The sequence below is a fragment of the Bubalus kerabau genome, chromosome 3 (genome assembly GCF_029407905.1).
Source record: "Bubalus kerabau isolate K-KA32 ecotype Philippines breed swamp buffalo chromosome 3, PCC_UOA_SB_1v2, whole genome shotgun sequence".
Classification (NCBI taxonomy): Eukaryota; Metazoa; Chordata; class Mammalia; order Artiodactyla; family Bovidae; genus Bubalus; species Bubalus kerabau.
In genome coordinates this window covers 189,062,867-189,087,765 of record NC_073626.1, presented here as the reverse complement: position 1 = coordinate 189,087,765, position 24,899 = coordinate 189,062,867, and the positions used below count along the sequence as shown (strand labels likewise).

General features: G+C 58.3%; 1 protein-coding gene across 1 annotated transcript; it reads right to left on the bottom strand.

Annotated features, from left to right (window-relative positions):
* Positions 1-653: 653 nt before the first annotated feature.
* On the bottom strand, positions 654-24,344 carry RCC2 (regulator of chromosome condensation 2). The gene is made up of 13 exons (XM_055574327.1): positions 24,190-24,344; positions 22,858-23,143; positions 17,968-18,061; positions 14,754-14,897; positions 11,820-11,951; positions 11,367-11,455; positions 9,928-10,042; positions 8,115-8,281; positions 6,203-6,383; positions 5,814-5,919; positions 4,885-4,957; positions 3,405-3,482; positions 654-2,793 (listed from the first exon to the last, which is right to left on the bottom strand). Exons 2-13 carry the CDS (start codon positions 23,134-23,136, stop codon positions 2,689-2,691), a joined length of 1,563 nt encoding a protein of 520 aa, XP_055430302.1. The 5' UTR covers positions 23,137-23,143; positions 24,190-24,344; the 3' UTR covers positions 654-2,688.
* Between the last annotated feature and the right edge of the window lie 555 nt (positions 24,345-24,899).

The window sequence follows — 24,899 nt, the reverse complement described above, 5'->3', positions numbered from 1 at the left end:
GGGGCCAGTCCTAAGGAACTGACCCTGGGCCTCGTTGACAGTGGGCTTCAGCAAGGACAGGCTCCGGTCTCCTGGGTGGGCAGGTATAGCCTCTAAAGGGCAAGCTGCGCCTCAGTCCCTAGGAAGCCTGAATGTCCAGGAGAGAGGGGCCTATTCCTGTGTCCACAGCACGAAGATGCTGAGGTTTAACCACAGCTGCTCCCGCCCTGCCCCCGGGAAGCTCCAAGCAGTCCAGACACTGGGAATGGGGTGGGGCCGACAGGAGGGGCTGATCTGAGTACAGAAAGCAGCTGGCACCCCAGAGGCGCCACAGGGAAGGTGCTGGAAGGCGGGTGGCTTGGAGAAGCTGTCAACTTGGGCGGAACAGAGTCCACAGGGTGCCCCCTGGCGGACAGCTCGCCACACTGCCAGGTGGGGACCAGAAGGGCTCCCTATGAAGGGCGGGGGAGGCAGGCGGGGCGAGGAAGCTTCCCCTGCCTCACCCTCAGCCAGCTGAGTTGGGCCGATGGGGCCTGAAGCCTCCCTGAGGGTCACAGGGAGCCTCCAGGGACAGCGGTGGTGGGGGGGGCGGTGCGGGCTGTGGAGGGGCACATTGGGAAGCACTTCTGTGCTCTTTCCCTTGTTCCACTAAAAAAGAGATGCAGAAGCCGAAACAGAGCAAACAATGATGCCGTTTATTTAAAATGTTTACTCCGAGAAATATATATATAAAAAAGACAGTCACAGCACTAAACCAGGCACCTCAGCCGGACCTCCTCCTCCTCCTGGGCTCCCCTCACGCCCAGGCTCCGCGTCGTCGCCTTCCTGAGCCGCACCCCCTCCCTGGGCCGAGCTGTCTCCCACTTCCCTGTTCTAAAGGGTTTTCCCGGTTAGGAAGTTCATTTTACAATTCTGAGCTCCAAGCAGTGACTGGGAGAGAACGGGGCAGCCTCACGTGGAGGGGACGTCCCTTTCCTGCTCCAGCCCCGGCAAGGGGCCAGGACCCGGGTGGGCGCACAGCCCCAGGGAGCCGCACACGGTCCAGGAGCGCGGGCGCCAGGCCCGCTTCAGGAAGAGCTCTGTCGGGGGAAACAGGGGCTCTACGCGGGGAGGCTTGAGTCAGAGGTGGTGGTTAGTGGGTGATTTGGACAAATCAGGTTAGTTTAGCAGAAGCTCTGGAGTTGCAGAAGCTTCTTCCCTGGACTATAAGCACAGACAGCAGAGACGAGCGTGAAGTCAGACTAAACCTTAGCAAAGGTGCAGGCCGGCCTCCTGCCGCGAGGCCTCGGGACTGGCCAGGACGGGTGCTGCCACATGCCCGTGGAGGGAGCCACCGTCAGGAGCGATGCGGCGGGAGGGAAGAGAAGAGGAAAAGCAACGACTAGTCATTTTTGGCATTTTAACATCGAGACAGAAATGGTAACAACAGCAAAGCAAAAAAAAATAATAAAAAAGACCAATATTGAACTTTCCCTTCCACCCAATCTCACACTGCACCTCTCTCCCGTCTCCCCACAAGCACCACTGACCTAAACGGCTATTTTAAAGCACCCAAACCAGTCCAGACTCTCTCGAAACCAAGAACCTGGCCACGGCCGCCACCTCTCTCGGGTCCGAGCAAGAGGAGGGTTCCAGGAAAGGCACCTCGTAACTCAGGCAGCGCCAGGGACGTGCTGGTGCGCAGGGCACTTGCGGGGAGCCGGTCGCAGCCTCTGCGCTGACTCGGGGAAGGGGACTTCTTCCACGATCCCAACTATTTGGTAGCACAGCCAAGCAAATGTGACTAGAGAGTTGGGTTCGTGGAGCAGGAACCCGGGCCTCGTAAACAGACTGGGCTGTTCCAGCAGGATCCAGCCAGGGGCTCGGGATAAAGACAGAAACACGAAGGCGATAAAGGCCGGGACACAGAGGATGAGCCTCCTCCGCGGGGACTCCAGAACGCACTGTCCTGCTGGTCAGCCTCCGACGGCAGGCGCTGGCAAGGCGACCCCGGCTCTGGAACCACGTCTGTCCACCCTCAAGTCCCCACTGGTTCCATGATCACCTGGTTTTCACTTGGACTTCTCTGACAGCTAAAGTAGATATAAATGGCTAAACACAGACCCACGAGCCCCCACCAGGGGGGAAACGGCAGGTTCTATTAATGTCACAGCCAAAAGGCAACGGGCTTACAGGCAGCCGGGGGAAGAGCAGAGCGCACGCGGCCGACCGGCCTAGAAGGAAAAGCAGGAAGGCGGCGGGCCGGGTGCTGCCGAGCACGCAGGGACCACGGGAACACTGCTGCCGCCCCCACGGCTGACGTGTTTTCTGAGCACGTGGAGACCTGTCCCAGGCGGCACCCGCTGGGCTCACAATGCTCACCACAATGGAAAGGCGTGTTTTTGAGAAGTGTACAGGGTGCGGGAGGGGGGACCTAAAAAAAAAAGCCTAGATTGCTCAAAGTTTCTGCCTCTTTCGTAGGAATGGTAAGTCAACTATGAGCAAATATTTTAATTAAACATTAAGGAGGGGAAAAAAAAACCCACTTTGGAAAGCATACAGAAAAGGTAGTTGGCGTTGAATCACTTATAAAACGGAGCCTCAGGGAGTCTTAACAGAAATGCACCTTCGGTCAACTTTTGCTTCTGAAATTCCTCGCTTGACTTCCCGTCCCAGTGCAAGTGGACATGCCAGCTGCCGCGAGAGGTGTGGAGCGGGGGCTCCGGGGCGTCAGAGGGTCCGGGGGTTGTACTCTGGCAGTTTCCTGATCTTCTCCTTCTCCGCCTCGCTTTCGTCTCTTGCAATCACCAAGGAGTGTGAGTAACCCATGGCCACCTAGGGGACACGGGCACCAGGTGGGCAAGGGCGCGTCAGCCAGGCACTGAGTTTGGGGTTGACAAGCTCAAGGCTGACCGTGGGACACTGGGAAGCTAGGCTGGCCAGGGGTCAGCACAGAGGTCAAAGCGGAACCACCTTGGAAAGCTCAAAAAGGCCCCGACTGAGGATCCCCAGTGTCGGTGAGACCGCCCCCGACCGTCTGGGCCCCCAGCAGGCCTGGACACCGACGGCCGGCAGAGGCCAGCAGCTCCCTCTGCCGCTCTGAACCACAGCCCTGCCTTGTGGGAAGGACAAGCCCCTCGCGTCTCAGTGACAAGGGCTGGCGCCCGCAGGGGCCTCACCCCACCACCTGCCCCACAGCCTTGGGGCAAGGCGAGATGCAGACAGGAGCAGGCGCCCACACTGGAGCGGACTGGCTGTGCTGGGCATGGCCGGTGGCCCTCAGGTGAGTGCGGCTCGCCTCCGTGCCAGCCTGGTCGCCCACCAGAAAGCCCCAGAGTGGTGCACAGGGACACGGCAGGTGAGACCAGGCAGCGAGCGGCAGGCAAAAGCAGACGAGCGCGGCCCGGGCCACCTTCTCTCCCTGCTCCCCAGGGCTCCCCACTCACTTGCTCTGTGAAGATGCCGTCGAGCGTCTTCACCTCCTGAGCTGCCGTGGAAGACTTTGGCTTGTGGTCCCCATAGCCCTGGTGAGGCGAAGAGAGGGATGCTCATGAACACCAGCCGGAAAGTGGGCACCAAGGCAGCCTGCCTGGGCCTCCCACGGACCCAGGGCCTCTGTGGCTGAGCCCCGCCGTCTCAGACCCAAGGCCAGGCCTGGGCAGCAACGGGCACCCCCAGGCGCCAGCAGGTGCCCTGTCCTAACCCCAGGACCGAGGTGCTAAACACGTGAGCTGTAGGGTTCTGCTGCCTTCTGGGGAGAGTCTCCACATGGCAGCACGGCGAGCCCGGGGAAAGGCGGCCTCGGCCCTCGGGGCTCCTAGGCCACACGTGCTGGCTATCCCCTTCCCCACCTGTGTCCACGATCAGCAGGGACTCCAGGACATGGGACAGAGGGGCAGCCCGGGCCTGGGGATGGGGGAGCAGAGGGGGGGGCGGGGCGCAGAATACCTGCTATGGTGTGAAGGCCTTCCAGCCCAGCTCCAACAAGGGCCCCCACAGAGGGCCAGCTTCCTCTGCCACCAGCCAAGGGCCACACGGGCTCCTGAACTCTAAGAGGCTGCCCCCCAAGTCCACCTTGTTCCCTCCAAGTCTCCAAATCGATACTCAGAGTCTATTTCTAACAGATGCTAGGGACATCTCTAAGAACGGCCCGTAAAGACTGGGCCAGGTTCTCATCGCTTTTAAGGTTCCAGCATGTTCAAGGCCACCGGCCCTGGAGACGGCACAGGGGTCGAGAAGCACCCCATTGCCCCACACCCATGGCAGGGGGACAAGAAACAGGCCTCGTTCCCAGCAGGAAACACAAGAGCCAGGCTGATGATCAAACCACAACGACGACAGGCAGGCGTCAGGGTGAGCCCCAGCCCAGCTGTTCTTGATGAAGACGTTGAAAGTTAGGAACTCATCACGCCCAGAAGCTCTGGGTGAGAAGACCAAGTGTGTGGGGAAGGTTAATCAGTCCAGTAACTGAGGTTAAAAGCAGGAACACAGACAAACTTATTGGGAAAAATGAGGGAACAATGTCCCCAAATGACCTCAGAGGCTGGAAACCAGGAAGACTGGATACATGGTCACCGCTGGGCCCACGGTTTAAGAGGACACGCTGATCCTGTAGCTTGAAACCCTCCTGGGGAGAGCGAAGAGCAACCAGCCTCTCTCCTATCGCGTCATCCCACAAGTACCCACAAGTACCGTTTACACAATGTGAGGGGAAACAGGACCTGGAACTTCCCAGTTTCCACTAACAATGTGGCCAGAAAGGACTTTCAAAAAAGCATCTGATCTTTGAAAGCTGAAGCGACACCGCAGACCTACATGCTACAGGGACACGGACCCACACACGCACATGCCTCCTTTCTGCGCATTTTCAGGAGGCGGCTCAGGAGCCCAAGTGGGGCTCTGCCCACCAGGCAGGGGCCAGCTTACCAGCTCCCCGAAGGTCGGCGAGGGGCCCCAGCTGATCGTGCTCTCGTCCGCAGCTACGATGATGCTGCTCTTCCTGCAAACGGGCGCAGCCGTCAGCCCGGTGTCCAGCAGTCCAGCCCCGCACCCCATCACCCAGCAGCCCCAGGCGCTTTCGTGGGCTCCCCGCAGGGCACGAACCTACCAGCATAAACCCAGCTGGCACCAGCACAGCACGGGGCCAGGGGGCGCCTCCTGAAGCCCACTGTCTGGAGCAGACCCAGACAGAAGCCCTCAGCGCCCGGAAACACGGGCCCCCATCTCCCCCGTCATGCCCACTCTTAGTCCTCGGGCCCTTGGGGCAGGAGGTCACTTTCAGAGCAACAAACACACTGGGAAAAGGAAGACACCCCAAACCAGGATGAAGAGCTCATTCCAAAGGGGTGGAACCTGCTGGACAGGAACCTGGCCACAGGTTTCAGATTATAGCCACACCAACCCAACCACCACAGAGCCACCTCCTCCAAACCTGGCAGGTGACGGACATCACCCAACTCCTCCCCGAGAAGTGCTACATAGCTCAACAAGTGCCCTCAAAACAAATAGAAAACCACCGATTTAAAATCACTTTCTCAGTCCCACTGTATCACAGTAACTTAAAATGTCCTAAGTAAATAGGGTTTTGAACCTGCAACATGGATAGCGCGCATCATCTTTGAAAAGTGAAACCCTCAGTGACTTTCTGCAGTGGCAGGAAAGGGAGTCACCTGTCCGAGGACCTCCCAACACCCCTTGCTCTGAGCAGAGTCCCTCCCCTCCAGACTCTGGAATTCGGGGCACCTGACACCCCAATGGAAGAGTGGAGCCCTCTAGGGACAGGGCACCTCCTGGGTGTGTCCAACATGCCCAGGGCTGGGGCAGATGTCCCGCTTACGGGAGATACGGTCACGTACCCACAAGCTAGGCTCCGGATTCTCCAGCCACAGAGGTCCTGCACGGCCTTCGGGTACATGGTGGACTCCCGGGACGTGTTGGTGGCCCCCCAGAAAAACAGACCACCTGGGAAAGACAAGCACGCCGACTGTCAGCGTCATCTCAGGTGCTGAGTGACTCCTTATCTCAGCAGCATCAAAGGAGAGGAGGAGAGGAAGGGGACCCACGAGGCATGAGGGACCACAGAGAGCTCTGGCCAAAGAGCCTGGGCGGTTGATGAAATCAGGTCCCTGGTCTCAAACACGGCAGAGGCCACGGCCACTGGTCTCCCCAGTGGAGCACGCAGCCAGGCAGGGAAACCGGGACTCTGGACGCCTTCCTCCCAAGGCCCAGACAAGGAATCACTGACCTACTTCACTGACGGCGAAGGAGCAGGTGTAGCCAGCGTAGATCTGGGACGCCCCACGCCCCGGGAAGTCGAACAGCTTCACCAGTCGGGGGACCATCTCGTCCTTCTGCTCGGCGTGGCCCAGCCGGCCGTAGCCTCCGAAGCCCCAAGAGAAGACCCGCTTCTGGGAGTCCAGGACCAGCTGCAGGAGGGAGAAAGCACAGCGCTGGGATGGGACGTGCAGGGGGCTGATGCTCTGCCAGACTGCGGCCGCAGCTGAGGGCCCAGGGCAGACACAGCGAGGCGACCCCTGCCTGCCTCGGACGGGGGAGGGGCCCGCCAGCAGCAGGGGGCACAGCCAGGATGCCTGCCGCTTCCTCGGCCAATCCTAAGACATGGCTATTCAAGGTGTAAGCCTTCCCCTTTCCCCATTTCAGTGATGTCTCTAGAGCAGGCCGCCGCACTCCACTTCCTCTTTCAGCCCTGACTCAACTGCAGACAGAGCCCGGAGGACGAGCCCTGCCCACCTCGCGTCCTCCTTCAGGCAGGCTCACATCACACAGCTGACGTCCACCTGGCCGCAGGCGCAGTGCGCCTGGTGACAGGTCGACAATTTAAACCCATCTTCACACGCGCCCCAGTGTTCACTGTACATTCCTTACAGCAGGCAAGACACGGAAGCTGAACGGGTAACACGGAAGCTGAACGGGTAAATGAGGTGTTTACGTGGCAGCCTGGACGGGAGGGGAGTTTAGGGGAGAATGCTCCTGAGATGAACAGAACACTGTTAACCGGCTACACTTCAGTGTAAGATTAAATAAGTTAAAAAAATTTTTAAATTAAAACACCAATTCCTCTTCTGGGGAAAAAAAAGGATACAAACACTACGGACTACGACTCAGCCATCAAAACACGACTGTCGTCTGCAGCGACTGGAGGGGCCTGGACGCCATCACAGGAAGTGAGACCGAGTCAGAAAGAGAAAGGCCACAGGGCGTCACTGGTCCAGAACACAACGAAAACGAGCTTATTTATGAAACAGAAGCGGACTGACAGACCAAGAGAGCACACTCATGGCGACCACAGGGGAAGTGGGGGGGAGTAAATCCCCAGTCTGGGTTAGCAGACACACACCACGGAGACAGCCAGAAAGGTCCTGCTGCAGTGCGGGAACTACATCCGGTGTCCTGTAACAAACCCTAATGGGGAGGTACATGGAAAAGAACACGGAACACGTATGACCCCTCTGCTGCAAAGCATGAACAAGCACACCGCGATCACCCAGCCACACTGCAATTAAAACCCGTCTTCCTCTCTCCCGTCTCCTTGACGTCTGGTGTTTGGATCATGTAAATGTAGAGCCCATAAACATGGTTTGAGGTCAGAGGCGTAAGTAAGATCCGCTTCTTCTGACTACACTGTGAGAGAAGCAGCGCTGGACGTGAAGGGACTGAAACCGCCCAGTCCTGAGGTCACACAGCCAGCTGCCATATACAGGAGACTGACCCATCTCTCAACTCTCAGCAGGACAAGGAAGATGAGCCCCAAGTCTGACACTCAGCCATTTGCAGGCAAAACAACAGGCAGGCAACTGAGATAAAAAGACGCACATACAAAAGTCTCATCGCCTTGATCTGAATTGACCTTTAAGGAAACACCCTCAATGACTGAACCCATTCAACACCCTGAGATACCATCAACCTGGAAAGACAGAAGACAAAACAAAGAAACAGAAAACCCTTCTGTTTGAAGGGTTTGACCCCAAGCCAAAGTCAGTCCACTCAGCCCTGTCTGTGGACGCCATGCAGAAGCTGGCAGGTGAAAATGATGCCCGCAGACATCTGAGGGTGTGCGCCCTCCAGGCGGCCAGGGGCTGTCATTTGCTTTGCAAAGCCTAGGGTCTCCACCGAGGTGAGAAGCACTGAAGCCTTACCGTGTGGTTAGCGCCGCAGGCCACGTCCCGCACCACCACATTCGGGACGGGCAAGATCTGGCCGTCTTTTGTCTTCTCGATGAAGATGGCCACGCGCCGGGGCACTAGCTCGCAGTCATACTCTATCCGCTGGGCCCGGGCAATGAACTTGCCGTCCGAGTTGTGTCCTGCAGTGACCACAGAGGGAGCCATCGGTCAGCAGGGACCAGAGCAGGGCACCTGTCCAGTCTAGCCGGGCCTCCTGGGGACTTTGGTCAGCCAAGGTAGCATCCTCCTATCTGAGGCATGTCCAGGGCATGGAATTGATATTGTGGGTTGAAAGCAGTTACTTTAAAAAACGAAGAGAAATCAGAATAAGAGACACCCAAGGCCACGGTCCCTAACAGGGAGTTTTGTGAAAACCCCTCTGTCTGCGTGGCTAAGGCTGGGCTGGGGCCAGACACGCGGGAGGCTCTCATAGGCACAGGCTGGTCTGCTCCGTGCCCACGCCGGGGCCTCCGGGGCCTCCACGGGCCAGAAAGGCCAACCCGTCCCCAGCGACCCCACATACTAGCGTGGCGGTCAGAACCAGGCACGCTGTGGTCTCTGCTACGCTGACCCAGAAAGTCTGTCGTGGGGGCACGTGCACAGCGCACCACTCAAGCTCTAAGTCCCCGAGACCACCGTGGGTTCAGACAACGGGCCTGAGGGCTGGTTCTCCAGCAAGCTGGGGAGTTAGGACCAACGGGCTCCAGACACAAACGAGGCCAGTCCCGCAGAGCCCCTTCAGCGAGGGCACCAAGCCCGGGAGTGCAGGCAGCCGCGCCGCAGCGGGGGCGGGCGCCTCACGTCCCTGGGGGAGCACCTGCCCGCCGGCCGCCCTAAGAGCGGGCGGCCCCGCGGAGCCACGCGGCGGCCCCGGAGGCAGGGAGGCCCCGGAGGCTCCCTTCCGCCGCCTCGCCGGCCAGCACCGGCGCCCACGGCCATGGAGACGGTTTCTCCGGCAGGCTCTGGCAACTCCCTGGCAACCAAGAGGCGTGTGCACGGGGCTGTTCCTGCTCTCTCACTTCTGACTAAGGTATATTTAGTTTCACAAAGGCGCTGTTCCGAGTCTATTTATGCCGCCTCGCACCCGCGCGCCCGGGGACGCGGAGCCCGGCAGCCCCGGCCGGCCGGGCGCGGAGGCTGCGCGCGGGCCGCGCGGCCGGCAGGGGGCGCGCGCGGGGCCGGGAGGCGGGGGAGCGAAGCCGAGCCCGGAGCCCGGTCAATTGTCAAAGCAGCGCTGCGCTCGCTGCAGGCTCCTTCTGCGTTGGACTTTCCTACTCAGTGGAACCTAAGTCAGCTTCATCCCTTCTGTTTAGGGCTGAAAATCCGGAAGGGAATCCTACTTTCAAATGACTTTGGCTCTTCCGTATACCTGAAACAGTGGCCAGGCCAGGGTGCTCAAAACAACCTTACTCTTGTATAATTCCTCACTTTTGATAAAGGCAAATCTTTAAACATGAAAATGAATGAACAGAGGTTTGATTAAAAATTGATAAGGCAAAGAAAAACAAAACCTTGAAATCCTTTTATACAAAAATGAATTCCCAAATGAGAAAAAAATCCTTGGACAGACTCACGCCCTGACTTGCATTAAGGCAAGTCCGTGTCAGACTGCGCAGCCCGTGAGTTACGCATGCCGCTGCACAAACAGAACAGCCACTTAATGGGTCAGGGCCATTATCTGCAATCAGTTACCCGCATTTCTACCATGTGTGTGCAGCCCCGCGCTGACTGCTGGTTCTAAACATACAGTTATATGACAGAGCTTTTTAAAAATGTGCTTGCATACCCAGCTGACCATATTCAGGGCACCCAAAGGAATAGAGGTTTCCTTTGCAGTCCATTATCATACTGAATTCAGCCCCACAGGCCATCTTGGTAATTGGCTGGCCGTTGTACATTATCTGAAAAGAAAAGACAGCAGACTTTCAGACATATTTTTTTTTAAAGATTGATAGTCTCCACAGGTTGGTGTGAAACAATTACTAGGCTACTAAGGATTTCTAATGGACTCCACAATGCCACAATGCTGAAGGCAAAGCCTTTGCACACATGTAAAGAAACACCACCCCGTACAGAATCCGCTCACAGATAGGCAAACCATGTCGCTGGGTCTCCATAACCCTCAAAATGTCTAACATTGTGCCTCACACCTTCTAGTGCCCAGTCAACGCTGAATTCAACTGACTGGGGGTGTGGGCAAGAGGGTACAAGAAAACAGAAACTATAATCACATTTAGTCCACAAATTTCCCTCCAGTCACTACCTCGGATGTCAGGCGACTAAAAAGAAAAGCTTTCATAAGCATTACTACTGACCAGTAAAATGAACTGGTTTACACTCTTCTTTACTACCGTAAAAGCTGCTTGCTAATTAGCCTTAATCGAAAGTGTGAATAGGAAATGTAATGGTTTGAAATTAGGAAGTAGAAGACAGCAAAGGCCCTGACTAATTTAACATGGGGTTTGGACACAAATCTGAGAAAGCGCTTAAGACTCTCTATTGCAAACTAATCAGCCTGGGGAAGCAGGACTGGAGGAACTGGGGGGCGAGCGGTGTCAGCTCTGCAGGAGACCGTGGGAAAAGGCGAGGAGACGGGGAGGGGGCGCCGAGCCTCGGGCTCTGACCCGGCCCGGCTCACTCTGAAACCGTCTCATCCCACTGCAGAGCAAATGGCTGACAAAACAACATTTCAAAAATCCTCCAAACGACAGGTGTGTTTGTCCAAGGTCTCTTTTTAAGACTAAGACGTCCAAGTCCCTCCCCTCAAAGACACTAACAAGCCTCCTGCCGCCTTATGGCAGAAGTTCAATATTTAGGTATAAATCCCAGCCCCCAGCTGACTCCAGAGTTTTTCAGGAACAAGAGATGACCTAACCTATTTGTGTGCTGAGCACCTGGCAAGTCACTTGTTATGAGGTCAAAACTCAAAAGTATTTTCAGACAAAGACAAATCACATCCATGGAACAATTCTCACTGCAGAGCAGAACAGGCTTCAAACAGGCCCCTGGAACAAATTATTTCCAGTCAGAATAAAAAACTGTTTCTAGGACGTTCTTCAACTGTGGCTGTCTATTAAACCCGATCCACTCAAAAGCATCGAGACCTTGCTTTTAGAAAGGAGCCAGCAACTCAAACAAGGGGGAGAGATGCCTGATCTCCCCCTATAAAACCCACCCCCGAAACAAAGAGAAGCAAAGGCCCTGAAGGCGGGGCGCAGGCGGCACCTGTGCGGGGCTGGGTACGGCGTCCGTCTGGTTGCCGAGGCCCAGCTGCCCCATCTTGTTCTCTCCAAAGGCAAACACGGAGCCTGTTTCTGGAAGGAGAGAACGACATCGTTAGCAAAGGGGAAACAATGCTGAGGACCCTGAACGAGACTGAGAATCAAAGACTCTAAAATCAGAAAAACAGCTCCTTTGCCAGGAAGAATGCAAGTGAGAATTTTCCACAAGGGGGTGGGGTGGACACCTCAGAGCAGAACCACTGCCCGGCACAGACCCTCCCATAGCCTTGGCCACTGACACCCGTGGGTGTGGCTCATGATGCCTTGAGAAGCTGCCCACCAGGCTCCCTGGGCATCCTTATGATCGTGACAGTGAGTCAAGGGGGCAGCGCCACCCCCAACCCAGCTGGACTATTTGGCCTCTGACCCCATTTGGAGGGAAGTGGCCCTTCCTTACCCGTCAAGGCCAAGGTGTGGTTCCTCCCACACGCCGCAGACACGATCACCTCGTGGCTGAGCCCCTCGACGAGTCTGGGGGCTTCAACTCTCTTGGTGTCGCCATGGCCCAGCTGCCCCTTCTCATTTCGCCCTGTGGGTCAGGAGCAGGACAGATACAGTGGGAAGGAGGAGACAGGGCAGCCAGAGCAGCTGCAGGGCGAGTCGGGGTCTCCCAAAAGGCGCCCTCCAAACCCACAGCCGAGAGCCGGGTGACAGCAAGCCCGGCTCTGCAGGCGATGCCAGCCTTTCGAGGCTGCCGGGTGGGGTTGGGTGACCAGGTAAGATGTGCAGAGCTGCCCCTAGAGTCGCCTCTGTGGGCAGCCGCCACCTCACCTGCTCTGACCCTCTTTTCTGGGGCAGTGCTAGGACCCATCCTGGCATTTTCGTCAGCTCTGTCCTCCAGGGAAATGATATAAAGCAGGTTCAGCCAGGACGTCACACACGGGCAGACAAGCTCATGGAAACTCACAGCTCTCACTTCTCCCCGTTCCTGCCAGACGCCAAGCCCTTCATCCGCTCCACTCCAAGGTATTTTAAGACAGCAACACCTGCCTTGCAGGAGTCTGACTCCCGCAGTGCTCCGAGCGTCTACCATAGACCCTGCACTGCTCTCCTCTCCAACCCCACCTCCTGCCGGTCAGCCTGCACAGGACCCTTAGCCATGTGAACCCCAGCGATGGATGGCCCAAGGCCAGAACACAGAGCTCTGAAACACAGGCTCTCCTGGACACGGGCCCACCTCCACCTCTGGCTGGCTGTGCTGGATGGAATCGGGGCAGGAAGGCTCCAGGAGGCTGGGCCCTGCCCGGCCCCCTGCATTGCACAGCCCCCCAGGGCTTCCCAGGTGGCACAGTGGTAAAGAATCCGCCTGCTAATTCAGGAGACGCAGGATTGATCCCTGGGTCGGGAAGATTCCCTGGAGGAGGGCATAGCAACCCACTCCAGTATTCTTGCCTTTAAAATCCCATGGACAGAAGAACCTGGCGGGCTACAGCCCCTGGGGTCACAAAGTCACCCATGACTGAGCACAACACCCACACCCACCCCCTAACAGAGCCTTTCAGCTCCAAGGGAACAGGGAGGGCTGGGTGGACCAGAAGGCTGGCCTGCCCTTCACCTTCCCTAAGTTTTCAATTCAGGTCACAGTAGTTCCAAATCTAAACAGCTTGGTGGGCCTCTCCCAGGTCTCTCTAAGAACCACACTTGTAAATAAACATTTTGGGAGATTTTATGGGGCCAGAAAGCCAGGCAATTTGGAAACCGTGGGAGGTTTCCATATCCTTTCCCAACAATGAACTCTGACCTTGCAGTCATGAAAGAGAGCGAGGAAAGCCACAAAGGCGAGCCCCAACTGGCCTGGACGGGGCTTAAGAAGGGGTGACTGGCTGCCACTACAAGAGGAAAACCATCCTTGGGCTCTGATCACGGGCTCCAGGAGGGCAGAGGGACACCAGGTCAAGTGGAAACTGCCCAAGTTCACTGAAAGGCAGGAACACGCCGGGGCACAATTCCTCGGCAAACACGAGGGGCCCGGGTGGCCAGCACGTGCAGACCCCATGAGTTCCGGGGCCCTGCACCAATGCTCCCGGGCGCTGGACTGGGCCCGGGACCTTCCCGGGCCTCACCGTGGACTCGGGACACCCCCTGTAGGTCGTCCCCCCAGCCCCGCCCCGCCCCGCAGTGACAAGTCTGCTCATGGGACACCGCTGGGTTCTGGGGCCAGGTCAGATGCACAGCCTTTCCAATCATTCTCTGCCCACAGGGTCAAGAGAGGGGACATTTTCAGAAACACGACATGAGTGAAATTCAGCAGAAAGATGAGAAATAAAGACACCTGACGTTGGGGACCCCGACACATAAGGCTGCACCCAGCGCTGGGGACAGTGAGCAGGAGGAGGGCGCTGGGGAGAGAGACCTCGGTGCCCCCCGGGAGAGGGCGCTAGGGGGGAGACAGACCTCGGTGCCCCCAGGAGAGAATGGCAATCATGCGGTGCCACTGTGTCACCAAGAAACTACAAAGTTTAAATTTGGGCCAGACACGCTGCTTAGCTTTTTTTCAACAGAATCACAAAATTAGCAGAGTGCAGGGAAGACAACAGATGTTAATGTATTTGGACTTTGGTACAGCCGCTCATGAAATTGCAAAAAATGGTTCAAACAGCCCAAAATAAAAATGCAGTCATATGGACTCAAAGCTAGCCAAAGGGCCAGAAACAAAGGGTGAGGATCAATGCCAACACCCCCCGCGGAAAGAAGAGTCCCAGAGCCAGCAGAGGGCGTGGAGGAGACAGAGCCTCAGCCAGAGCCTGCACGAAGGATCTGCAAGAGGGATCTGGCACTTGGCACGGAAGCCCCCTGCAGGGGACCCTGAAATGAGAGGGAGGAGAAGAGACAGGGACAGCTCCCCCCGCACCCAGGCCAGGGAGTCCAGGAGCAGTGATAGCAGATGACTTCGGGAGAGTTAACTCAACTCTCTGGGCAAACGGAATAAGAAACTGCGGAACAGCCCAGCAGAGACTCGGGCTGTGTCACCGCGTGGCGGATGTAAAAGCTGGTGGCATTTAAAGTGGCAGGAACAGAGGTCTACGTCATCCTGTGCTGGGTGCTGGGGGGGACCGCAAGCCTAAAATAGGATTCAGTTCTAGGCCCCTCGATCTCAGAAAGCTGCAGGTTCAGGCAGAACGTTCAGGAGAGGGCTGCTTAAAGAAGAGGATTCCGAGAAAGCGGGGGCAGGAGGGCAGAGACCAGCGGCGTGCTCTGGGGGCAGGCTGGCTGGGCGTCGGGAAGAGGACACGCAGGAGCGGGGGCAGCTGAAGGTCTTCACCCAGGGGACGGAGGACGCGAGCCCCCCGGCGACCCCCTTCTGTGAGTTTCTGCGACCCCGGGTACTTACCCCAGCTCCACAGCTTCCCTTCCGTGGTGATGAGGAGGCTGTGGGCGGCACACGACCCCGATACCACCGTCCGCACCCGGACCCCCGACAGGCACCCATACCTGTGGGGCCCCCACAGGTTCTGACCAAGGTTGCGGTAAGCAGCTGCGGGGAGTAAAGGACCGCGCGTCACACACCCCCAGAGCGCAACTGATGGGAGAGCCACCCTTGGGTCGCCACCCCCTCTCCCTCCAATACCCCCTCGGGGGCTCCAGGGCGGCTGTCAGGACATGGCTCGCGTCTCTGGCCCCGACTCGCCGGGGACGCTGCTGCCGACAAGCGCCCTCCTCCCGCAGCCCGGGGCTTGCAGACCCGCGTCTCCCTCCCCTCCTGGCCGCCTCCTGGGGGTGGGGAGGCCCCCGAAGGCCCCACCTGCCCCCGCAGCCTGCGCTGGGAGGCCCTCCCTGCCCACAGGCCCCTTCCAGCTTGGCCCTTCCGCGCCAGCCACGGACTGACCCTACTTCACCTCCCTGCTTCCTGCCCTGAGGGTTCCCCACGTGCCGCTCCAGGCACGAGGCCCCCTTCACAGCCCCACTTCGCCTTACTAGTGGACAGGGTGTGGCCAACTTCTGGCCTAATGCTCTCAACTAGAGGCGCTCAGACAGAAAAGCGAGCTCGTTTCTAGGCCCGTGGTGACTTTCATGAAATACTGCTGCTGCTGCTAAGTCGCTTCAGTTGTGTCCGACTCTGTGCGACCCCATAGACGGCAGCCCACCAGGCTCCGCCATCCCTGGGATTCTCCAGGCAAGAACACTGGAGTGGGTTGCCATTTTCTTCTAGCTGCTGCCAAACCAACTGTGTCAGACTGACCTGGAGACAGGAATTGAGTGAAAGGTCAACTTGGCCATCATGCACCTGGCTCCAAGGAGAGTCTGTCTACCGCCCCGCCAGTCCCCACGCTGAGCGCCCCGCCAGCAGAGGGCACCAGGCCGGCCTCTCATACACTCACACGGGGCCTTGGGCGCGGGGCAACCCACCCCTACTCGATCCTGGGGAATCCGTGGACAGAGGGGCGGGGCAGGCTGCAGTCCGTGGAGCTGCAGGGAGTCGGACACGACCGCAACCAGCTTTCACTTTCAGAGCATGTGGCGTGTGTGTGCTCAGTCTGACTCTGTGACCCTGTGGGCTACAGCCCACCAGGCTCCTATCCATGGGAATTTCCAGTAAAGAAATACTGCAGTGGGTTGCCGTTTCCTTCTCCAGGGGAGTTACACGGGGAGGGTCCCACAACAGTGGGAAGTTCTCCAGCACGACTCAGGACCCCCCGGGCTTCTCCACCTGAAAACACTGCTCTACTGCTGGAAGGAGAGAGGAGACCCAGCAACTTCCTGGGAAAAGCACATCAGAAACGACAGCCTTCACGCCTGTGCTGAGGGCTGCCCCTCATGGTGGCATGAGTGCTGGTGCCATGTCTGTGGGCAACACACAGTGCCAGGGGGCACCACGGCCGAGCCAACGGCCCTAAACGGACCCTCATGGTTGACAGAAGGTCTGATTTGCCAGAGTGTCTTCTCTGGCTGAGCTCCACAAATGTCAGAGGCCAAGATGTCATCAGTTCGTGAGAGGCAGGAGTTCTCAGGGCCTCCCAATGAAAGGCACTGCAGCGGTCCAGGCAGGCGGGCCAGGCTGGAGCTCACCAATGCCCGGGCCCGGGGCCGAGTCGTGGAGCACGCCATCCCTGTGCCGTCTTGAAAAGGGAGGAAGCAGCTGCCTGTCTGAGGCCCAGCGATGCGTACCCGAGGGCAGATGGGCTCTGGAGGGAAGGCCGCTTTGCTGGGGGGAGGCTGGGGCAGGCGGGGAGACCCTCCTTCCCTTGAGGTTTGGCACAGGTGGGAAACCTATTTACCCCTCCCTTCCCTTCATGTCCACTGGAAAGTTCATGGCAGCCGAAAGACACGCAAACACTTAAAAATTTTCTTTGTTTCATTCAGAGGGAGAAACATCTGGGAAGCAAAGGTAGGCCTGGGAGAAGACAAAAAGGCACTCTTGGAGCAAGGCCGAGCAAGGCACTATTCCTAAACCAGAGGCTGCCCTGCTCCGCCAAGGGCTCCCCTCTGGAATCTACTTCCTGCTCAGGGCCCCGAGCGTCTCTAGTCGCAAACACAGGCCTCTTATTTACAGAGCAGCTTCGAGAAAATGCAGCACCTGCACAGGAGCTGGCAGGGGGACTGATGCTACCATGCCCCGGGGGGGGGCGGGGGTGCCAGGTGCCACCAGCCACCAGACAGCTGGGTCCTGAAGGCTGGGTGCTGGCCCCAGCAGGGAAGTGGCTCACACCCATTTCTAACTCAGCTGGACCCTGAGTCACCAAAGCCCCCGCCTGCTGCTCTCATGGACTAAGATGCTCTCCAACGCCTGCCCGGAGGCCCCAGGGAGTGTCAGTGTGCAAATACTGGTTCACTGGGCAGCGCTGGAAAGCGCTGCGGGCATCTTTCCAAGTGAAATCAAGAAGCCATAAGACATGGCAAAGTGCCAGCCTCACTCCTCTTGGACGGGCTGGTATTCACCCCAAGGAAAGACACCACCTTTCAAAAACCATTTGGGGACCAAGATACTTCTTGGGACCTTTCCACTCTGCCAACTCCAGATTGTTCCTTATTCTGTCAAACCCATTCCTGCAACCATTTGGCAGTTTGCAAAGAAACATGAACTCTTCTGAAATGTCTATCAAGTTTGACATTTGACACGTGACCCATGGTGAGGACACTTTCACATTCCACAGCACCAGCCTCTCCGTTTTAATGAAGCTAAGTGACATGGAAAGAAAAACGGGAAAAAAGTATCAATGCTTATTTGAGGCCACCATTTATATTTTTATCTCAACAGAATTATCAAAACCAGAGTTGTGCCCAAGTGAGAGTCCTGCTGAAGACCTGGGTTCAAACCCAGTCCCATCACAGAGTGGCTGTGTGGCCTGGGCCAATGACGTGGCCTCTCTGAGCGCTTCTGTAAACAGCACCTACCTGGCAGCGGCCATCAGAACCACACTGGACACACGCACGCGGGGAGCACTCGGGCGGTGATGCACACGGGGAGCACTCGGGCGGTGATAGTGCCTTCCAGTTCTAGACACGGTTCATACCTTGTTGTTTAGGCACACCAGAACCACACTGGACACGCACGCGGGGAGCACTCGGGCGGCGATAGCGCCTCCAGCTCTAGACATGGTTCTCACCTTGTTGTTTAGGCACTTCTTTTCGACCAATCAAGTCCCAGTTGGTTGCCCCAAAAATCAGAAGCTGCCCTTTGCACTTAGACCCTTCAAGTTTCTACAGAGAGAGAGAGTGGGGAGAAAATTAGCTTGCAGTGCTGCTTCTAACTTCCCACACCTGTCCAACGGCACCAGCCAACAAGACAACGGCAATAATGCAGCATGAATGCTTGTCCCCAGAGGCCTGCACAGCAGCGATCGCCTTCCCAGTGGAAACTGGTGAGCGCCCAGCAACTCGCCAGTCGAGCCCAGGCTCGGCGTTATCCTTTGATTTCTCTTTAAGATCTCTTTGGCTAAATTCTGCAAAAGCAGCCAAATGACATTCGCCCTCTCGGCTCTGCAGATCGCCACCCAGGTGTCTGCAAGAGGCCTGCCACGGTACACAGGGAGGCGTTAAAGCCACTGTCCTTGGGGCCGAGGCGGCACCTTCCCAACATGAGCGCAGCGGGCCACACGTGCACCTGCAGCCCTGAGGCCCGGCGCCCTCCCCACCCTCCCTGGGCGCTCCTGGGTCCAGGGCTCCACTGCAGGGAGGAAGGGCGGGTGGGCTGGGCGGGCCTGTCCTCGCTCCTGGCCCAGAGCCAGGGGCTGTGGGCCAGCACACCTCCGTCCTGAGGGCCAGGCGCCCACCGTCGGGGGAGCACGTGCCGCTTCAAGAGGCTACTGTCCAGTCCCAGGTGGGATTCGCTCTGAGATCGGCCCGGTACACTCATCAAGGCCAACCGCTTGTCAGAATCACTTCTGAGTCTCCACTCGGCTCCACGCAGGCCAGGGGAGCAGTTACTTCCTGTTCTGCTTTCATCCTCCACGCCATCATCGTCCCAGGGCGTTAAAGGCAAAGAAGGGGTTTTCCTTCAGTTTAGAGAAGTGTTGTTGGAAGGCTTTGAGAAGAAACAAACCAAACAGCTGCAAGTCCAGCCATCTAACCCTATGCGCTGACCGCCCTGGCAAGGCGTCCCGGCAGCCCAGCATGTGTGTAGTTGGGGGGCGGGGGGCCGGATTCCACTTCTTGGGGAACTCTGTGACCTAAACCTCATGTCACAGGCACCCCCCACCCCGATCCCATCATGCTCGCGGGCCTGGCCACGTGCAGGGGCTGGAGGCAGGCGGTCCATCTGCCGTCTGTGTGCAAAGGGCCACGAAGCAGCCAGGGCTGCAGAGCAACTCTGCCACATTTCAATTATTCAGAGAATGACCTTAGCTGGGGTAGTCCACCCCACAGCAGCCAGACTCCGATTACTTGAACGGGAGCCGAGTTTCCCCTGGTTATCTCTCCTTCTTTGTTTAACTGGCAGGCCTGGCTGGAACATTACAGGTCTACTGCAGGAGACCAACAGCATCAGGGGACCATCAAGTTCCCCATGGATGGAGCAGCCCCGGGTCTCTGCCTTCATTACCAACTTGCTCTCCACTGTTTCTCAGGTCCACGTGGAGGGGCAGCAGAGACTCGGGATGAACCTAAGCACCATGGAATGAGCTATCAGGCCAGAACAGTGGAGAGAGGAGACCGGAATTGCCCATGACCCCCTAGGTGGGCAGAGACGGGTAAACCGCTCCATACCACGGTCCGCTTGACGCTAACAGGCCACGGGCTCTGGCAGCCGCTGTAGGACCCGCAGTCCTCCAGAACAAGCTGCCATCACCCTGGGCAGAAGTGTCCCCCGTGACCTGGAGATGCCAGCACCTGCATGAGCGGCCACTGAGCCAGCTGAGCATCTACACAAACCCCCAAGCATTCGGGGGAACACAAGGTGCTCTGTGAGAATCCTCGGTGAACTGGTCAGCTGTGTCTCCCCAGTGTCAGTGGTCCTGGAAGGAGGGTGAGCGGTACATCTGGGTTTTTACTGCCATGGGCCTCATGGCCCATGAATACAACATTCATGGTTAGGGTTAATACAACATTCACATGAAATGTTGTATTATCTACCTAACTCTTTGCTGTAGGCTGCCTATCCTTATTTCTTTATTAATTCCATTCTTCCCTTCACATGACATGAAATAAAAAATTCAAGTAAGGACTGGAACTCCTCTAACATCCCTTAAAGATCACAGCCCAGGTCCCTCTTTGCCACAGAGCTGAACCTGCACACTTGTGGGAGACCCCAGACGTGGAAGGGCTCCATGCAGGGCACCCCAAGCACGGCTGCCAGGGCTGTGAGCCCCAGAGGGTCCCGGGCCGCGCAGGTGTAACCGGCCTTCACCGTGGGGCCAAAACTGGTTTTTAGCTGCCATCAGCAGCCATGCTGCCAGTGCCTATAGATCACGTGGTAGAAAAGCTGGGAGAACAGCCTCCCACCAGGATGGGTGAAATTTTGTGGGCCGCAGAAGAACGACCACAGCAGACACACGTGCTGAACTTCTTCAATCAACAGAGTGGGGTTTCTGGTCCAACACGACGTTTACTGCCCTTGTGCAAGAAGCGTGTTTACAAGACTGAGAGTCAGCCGTGAACATACATCCATTTAGAAAGCTGCCGCTCCCGGCAGAGGGAAGACCATTCAGAGAAAGGCCAGCAGCAATTCCCTAGTGGGCTATCAACTGAAACAGGCTCCAAGCTCAGTTTTCAGCTGCATTTATCTGGTCCTTTCAGATGAGGCAGAGTTGTCTCAGGGTCCACAAAACCTGAGCAACCCAACGCTGGACGAACTACAAAGACCTGGACAGCTGGCGACACTCAGCTGTCTTCCAGGAGTCGGCCAAGGCTGCTCACTTTCCCTACAGGGTTGTGAAGTTCCAGGGAATTCAGGCTGCACCGGCACTGGAGGATCGGAGAATGCTCATCTGACACAGCCACAGAGAAACCTGAGGTCCTCGGAGAGAGCATTTTCCGAGACTGAAATGCTAAGAATGTTTTATACACACAGCTTCTCCTCAAGGTGACTCTGTCCCTCAACCATATTGGGATTTGGGGTTTATCTTTCACAAACCCAACATCTGCAGCTTTGTTAACTGAAGGCAGCCTGGCTTCAGACAACTCCTGGCAGCTGCCCTCATGCAAACCTCTTTCCAAAAGCCCTGGAAGGCAGCGAGGCTTGTGAAAATCTCAGTAAAAAGCCTGTTTCTGAAATGAGCTGAGGACGGTCGCTGGCCTGCAGAAGCAGACAGGATTCCCAGGACTGCTTCCCAGGTGCTTGCCCTGGAGTCCAGGAACACACCCAAGAGAGGGGCAGTGCCCACGTAGGGCAAGGCACTGGGAATGCAATGGGGGCAGCCTGGCCCTGGCCTTGACCTTGGACCAACTGATGCTAAAAGGAACTTAAAGGCTGAGCTATGAAGCACTGAGGAGTATCCCTCGTCGGACCCTCAGTTTCTTGCGTGCCCTGAGCCGAGGACGGGGTGCTGGCCAGCTCACTGCACATGCTCTCCCCCTGACTGCCTCCTGGGGTCAGTCTCAGCAGCAGGGTAAGAATCCCCTACTTCGGGATAACTAAACTCATTGCTCTGAAACGCCCACTGTTTCCACTGGAAGCACTGGCCCTTCGTTTCCGCTCCCCCCCGAGCTGGAGGGAAAATGTCCAGAGTCCCGCACAGAGGGTCACGCTTGTCCCTGCGCTCCTTTTCTCAACACATTGGCCTGGGCTGGTCCCCAAGCCGAGGTGCCACATTTCATCGCCCTCCTCCACCTTCCAACACTGACCCTTCCGACGAGACGGCACTTACAGAGCGTCTCTTAACAACTTGCAGAGGTGTTAAGGATGACATCAGGAGAAAAAAACCCTGAGCCCAGTGGAAATCTAGCTCCATGTGATCTTGGGTCAGGCCCTCAGACTCTGTGCCCCAATTTCCTCACCTATAAAGTGGACCTAGAAGGGCACGGTTGTTAACCATTTAAATACTGCCTGAGCTTCCCTGGGGAAAAGCACGCTGGTTGGGACTGAGAAAAGGATCCCTCCAGACCGTGACTCTATACCCCAAGTGCAAGTTCGCACTATTTGGAGTTATCTGAGCATCTGCTGAAAGCTTTGGCCCTCTCCCTAAACACATGTCCCCCTGACACCAGATTAAGATCTCTGGCTCTGCAAGGTTTTGCAGGCACATGGACTGGTCACAACCTTAACTAAGATTGGACGATCCAACTCTAACGAGCAAATTAAAGCCCATTCAGGCCACGGGAGGTGGGGGAGAACCCTGTGCAGAGCCCACACGGAGCGCCCGGGCCCTCCAACCACGACCACAAGCGACGAACAAAGCTCAGACACCTCTGGGGGGGTCGGGGGGGAACCTGTTCCCGACCTCGGGGAGGGGGAGGGCTCTCCGGAGCATGCGCCCTCGCGCCGGGCCCCTCAGCCCGCCACCCCCGCCGGCCCGGCGGCGCGAGACCGCGCGGAGCCGCACGGGGCATGCGCCGAGGCCGTCAGGCCCCGCCCCCCCGGAGCGCCGGAGCCGAGGCGGCGGGAACCTCAAAGCCCCGGCGAGGATCGCCGCGCCCCGGGCGCGCAGACGGGACCCCCCCCGCAGCACCCGGGCTGCCCGGCGGCCGCGGGGGCCCGGGGACGGCCGAGGGCGCGCTCCTCCGCGCCCCGCGCGCGCCTCCGGCCCGAGACAACTTGCAGAAGTCCCCTTCCCGGCGCGCGGGGGAGGCGGAGGGCGTCCGCGGGCGCGGCGCCGGGGGCGGGGCCCTGACCCCCGCGGGCGGGCTCCGGCCGCCCCTCCCCCGCGGGCCCGGGGCGCGCGCCCCAACGGCCAACGGCCTCGCGGTCGGGTAGGCCCAGGCCCGCGCCCTTTTGTTGCGCGGCGGCGGCGGCGGCGATGATTCAGCCCGCGGCCTGCGCCGGCCCCGCCGCCCCCGGCCGGGACGCGCGGTGACGCGCCGCGGCCCCCGCCCGCCGCCCCCCGGCTCGGCCCCGCACTCACGACGCGCTCCTTGGTGTGCTCAGGCTCGGTGATGACCGCGGCCGCGCCGCCGGCCTTGGTCGCCGCGGGCCGCGCCGCGCGCTTTCCCCCGCCGGGGGCCCCGTCGAGCTCCAGGCCGTCCTCGTCGCCGCTGCTGCCCCCGCCGCTGCTGCTGCTGCAGCGCTCCGGCCGCTCGCGCTTCCTGCCGGCCGGGCCGCCGCGCTTCCTGGGCCCCGCACGGGCCGTGCCGTTGCCCGAGCTCGGCTCCTCCCAGGCCGCCGCCGCCTTCTTCCTGGGCATGGTCGCGCTGGAGGAGACACGGGGCAGCGACGCACAATGGACGGGTTATAAAGCGCGCGGGGGGAGGGGCGCCAGCCGAGCCCGCGGCCGCCACTTCCTCCCCTGCCCGCCCCGAAGTGGCGGCCACGGGGCGGGTGGAGAGGCGGCGAGCCCGGAGGAAATCGCGCCGCCTCCGGGGAATCCCGCACGGGAGCCCAGGTCTCCGACTGCAATCCGCTGAAGGAAAGAACAAATAAATGGGAGGCCCCCAAGGCTCATCTTCAAGTTAGCTTTGCCCACATCGCATCCTAATTGCAGCCCGGTGCCCAAAAAAGTAATGGGAGAGAAAAAGGGAGTCTCTGGTCCACCAGGTTTTCATTACAGAAGGCTTCGGGGCACTTCAGAGGTCCCCTTTCGGCACCTGGGGGGGGGGGGGGGGTGAAGGAGCTTACCCCTCCCTGGCGGCCCCACCTGCTGCTTTTGTCTCCGCGACCCCCTCCCCAAGCCCACTCAAATGCACTTCTCTTCACTGCCCGCCTGAATCCCCAATTCTGCTCCAGCCAGGGGGTTCCGACCTCCGGCCCTAAGGAGCCGAATCCCTCGGGGGGGGGGGGGGGGCTGTCCCCCGCGGAGAAGTGAGGAGCGGCGCGAATAAAGCCGGCCCCCAGCCCCAAACACCTGCTCGCAGACACGAAAAATAATAACTTTAATGGTGCTCTCCTGTCTCCCAGCCCCTCCCCGAGCATGCGGCTCGGCCGGTCCCCCGATCCCAGCTGCCGAGTGGCCGGCTCCGCCGCTACCTTCCCCAGCGTCCCCGCGCCTCAGCCCTGTCTGCCCTTTTTTTTTTTTTTTTTATTGATTTTGAACAATGGGATCTCTGTCTGTCTCCGATTAAACCACGTGGATCCGCCTTCCTTCCCCTTTTTATTCATTCAATTCCCCCATCCCCCTTCCCCATTTTTTTTTTTTTTTACCATTTCTCCTCTTTAAAAAAAAAACAGGAGAAAAAAAAAACCAACAAACTTTCCCAGACCCCGCAAACTGATCGCTGTCGATTTCATTTTCAGCCCCTACCTGCTCAGAGTAATGAGAAACCGGACAGAAAAAGGAAGAGGCGAGGCTAAAAGACGAACCGAAGGGCTTTTTTTTCTCCCCGGCCCAGACGAGGGCTCCAGCCCACTCACCAGATACACTTAAAATGTAAATACGAGCTTCCAGAACAAATGCTACAACACAAAACAGAAACACATGTGCGGCCGGGCGGCAAGCGAGCGCGGCAGGGCGGGCGGCGCGGGGCCCGGGGCGCGCGCGCCCCCTGCCGGCCGGAGGACCCGGCGGCCTGGCCCTCGCCGCGGTCCCGGGGCAGCGCGGCCCACCGGAGCCTGCGCCCGGCGCCCCGCCGGCACGCACCGCTCCCCTCTGCGCGTTTCGTGGGCGGTGCCACGTGCCCCGCGCATCAGACATTACTTTGGGGGTTAGGCGAGTGTTGGACTGTTTTTCCCGGGCACGTCTAGACAGGTCACCTGAGGACACTCGCTGGAAAACAGTTACTTTTCTTACGAATCTGCCAACAAGGGACGTGCCCTAATTGAGTGATTGGAATGAAAGATGAATACCATTTGAATAATTTTCTCCGGCGCCGAGAGAAGTTGTGTATTTTACTTGCCCATGAACGTGCCCCACTATGTAGCAAGATGCTGTTAACATGGTCGAGTTACATACATAAATGTTTCCTGTATTAGCGAATTAAAGAATAATAAATTTGGAGGCCAAGGAGGCACTGG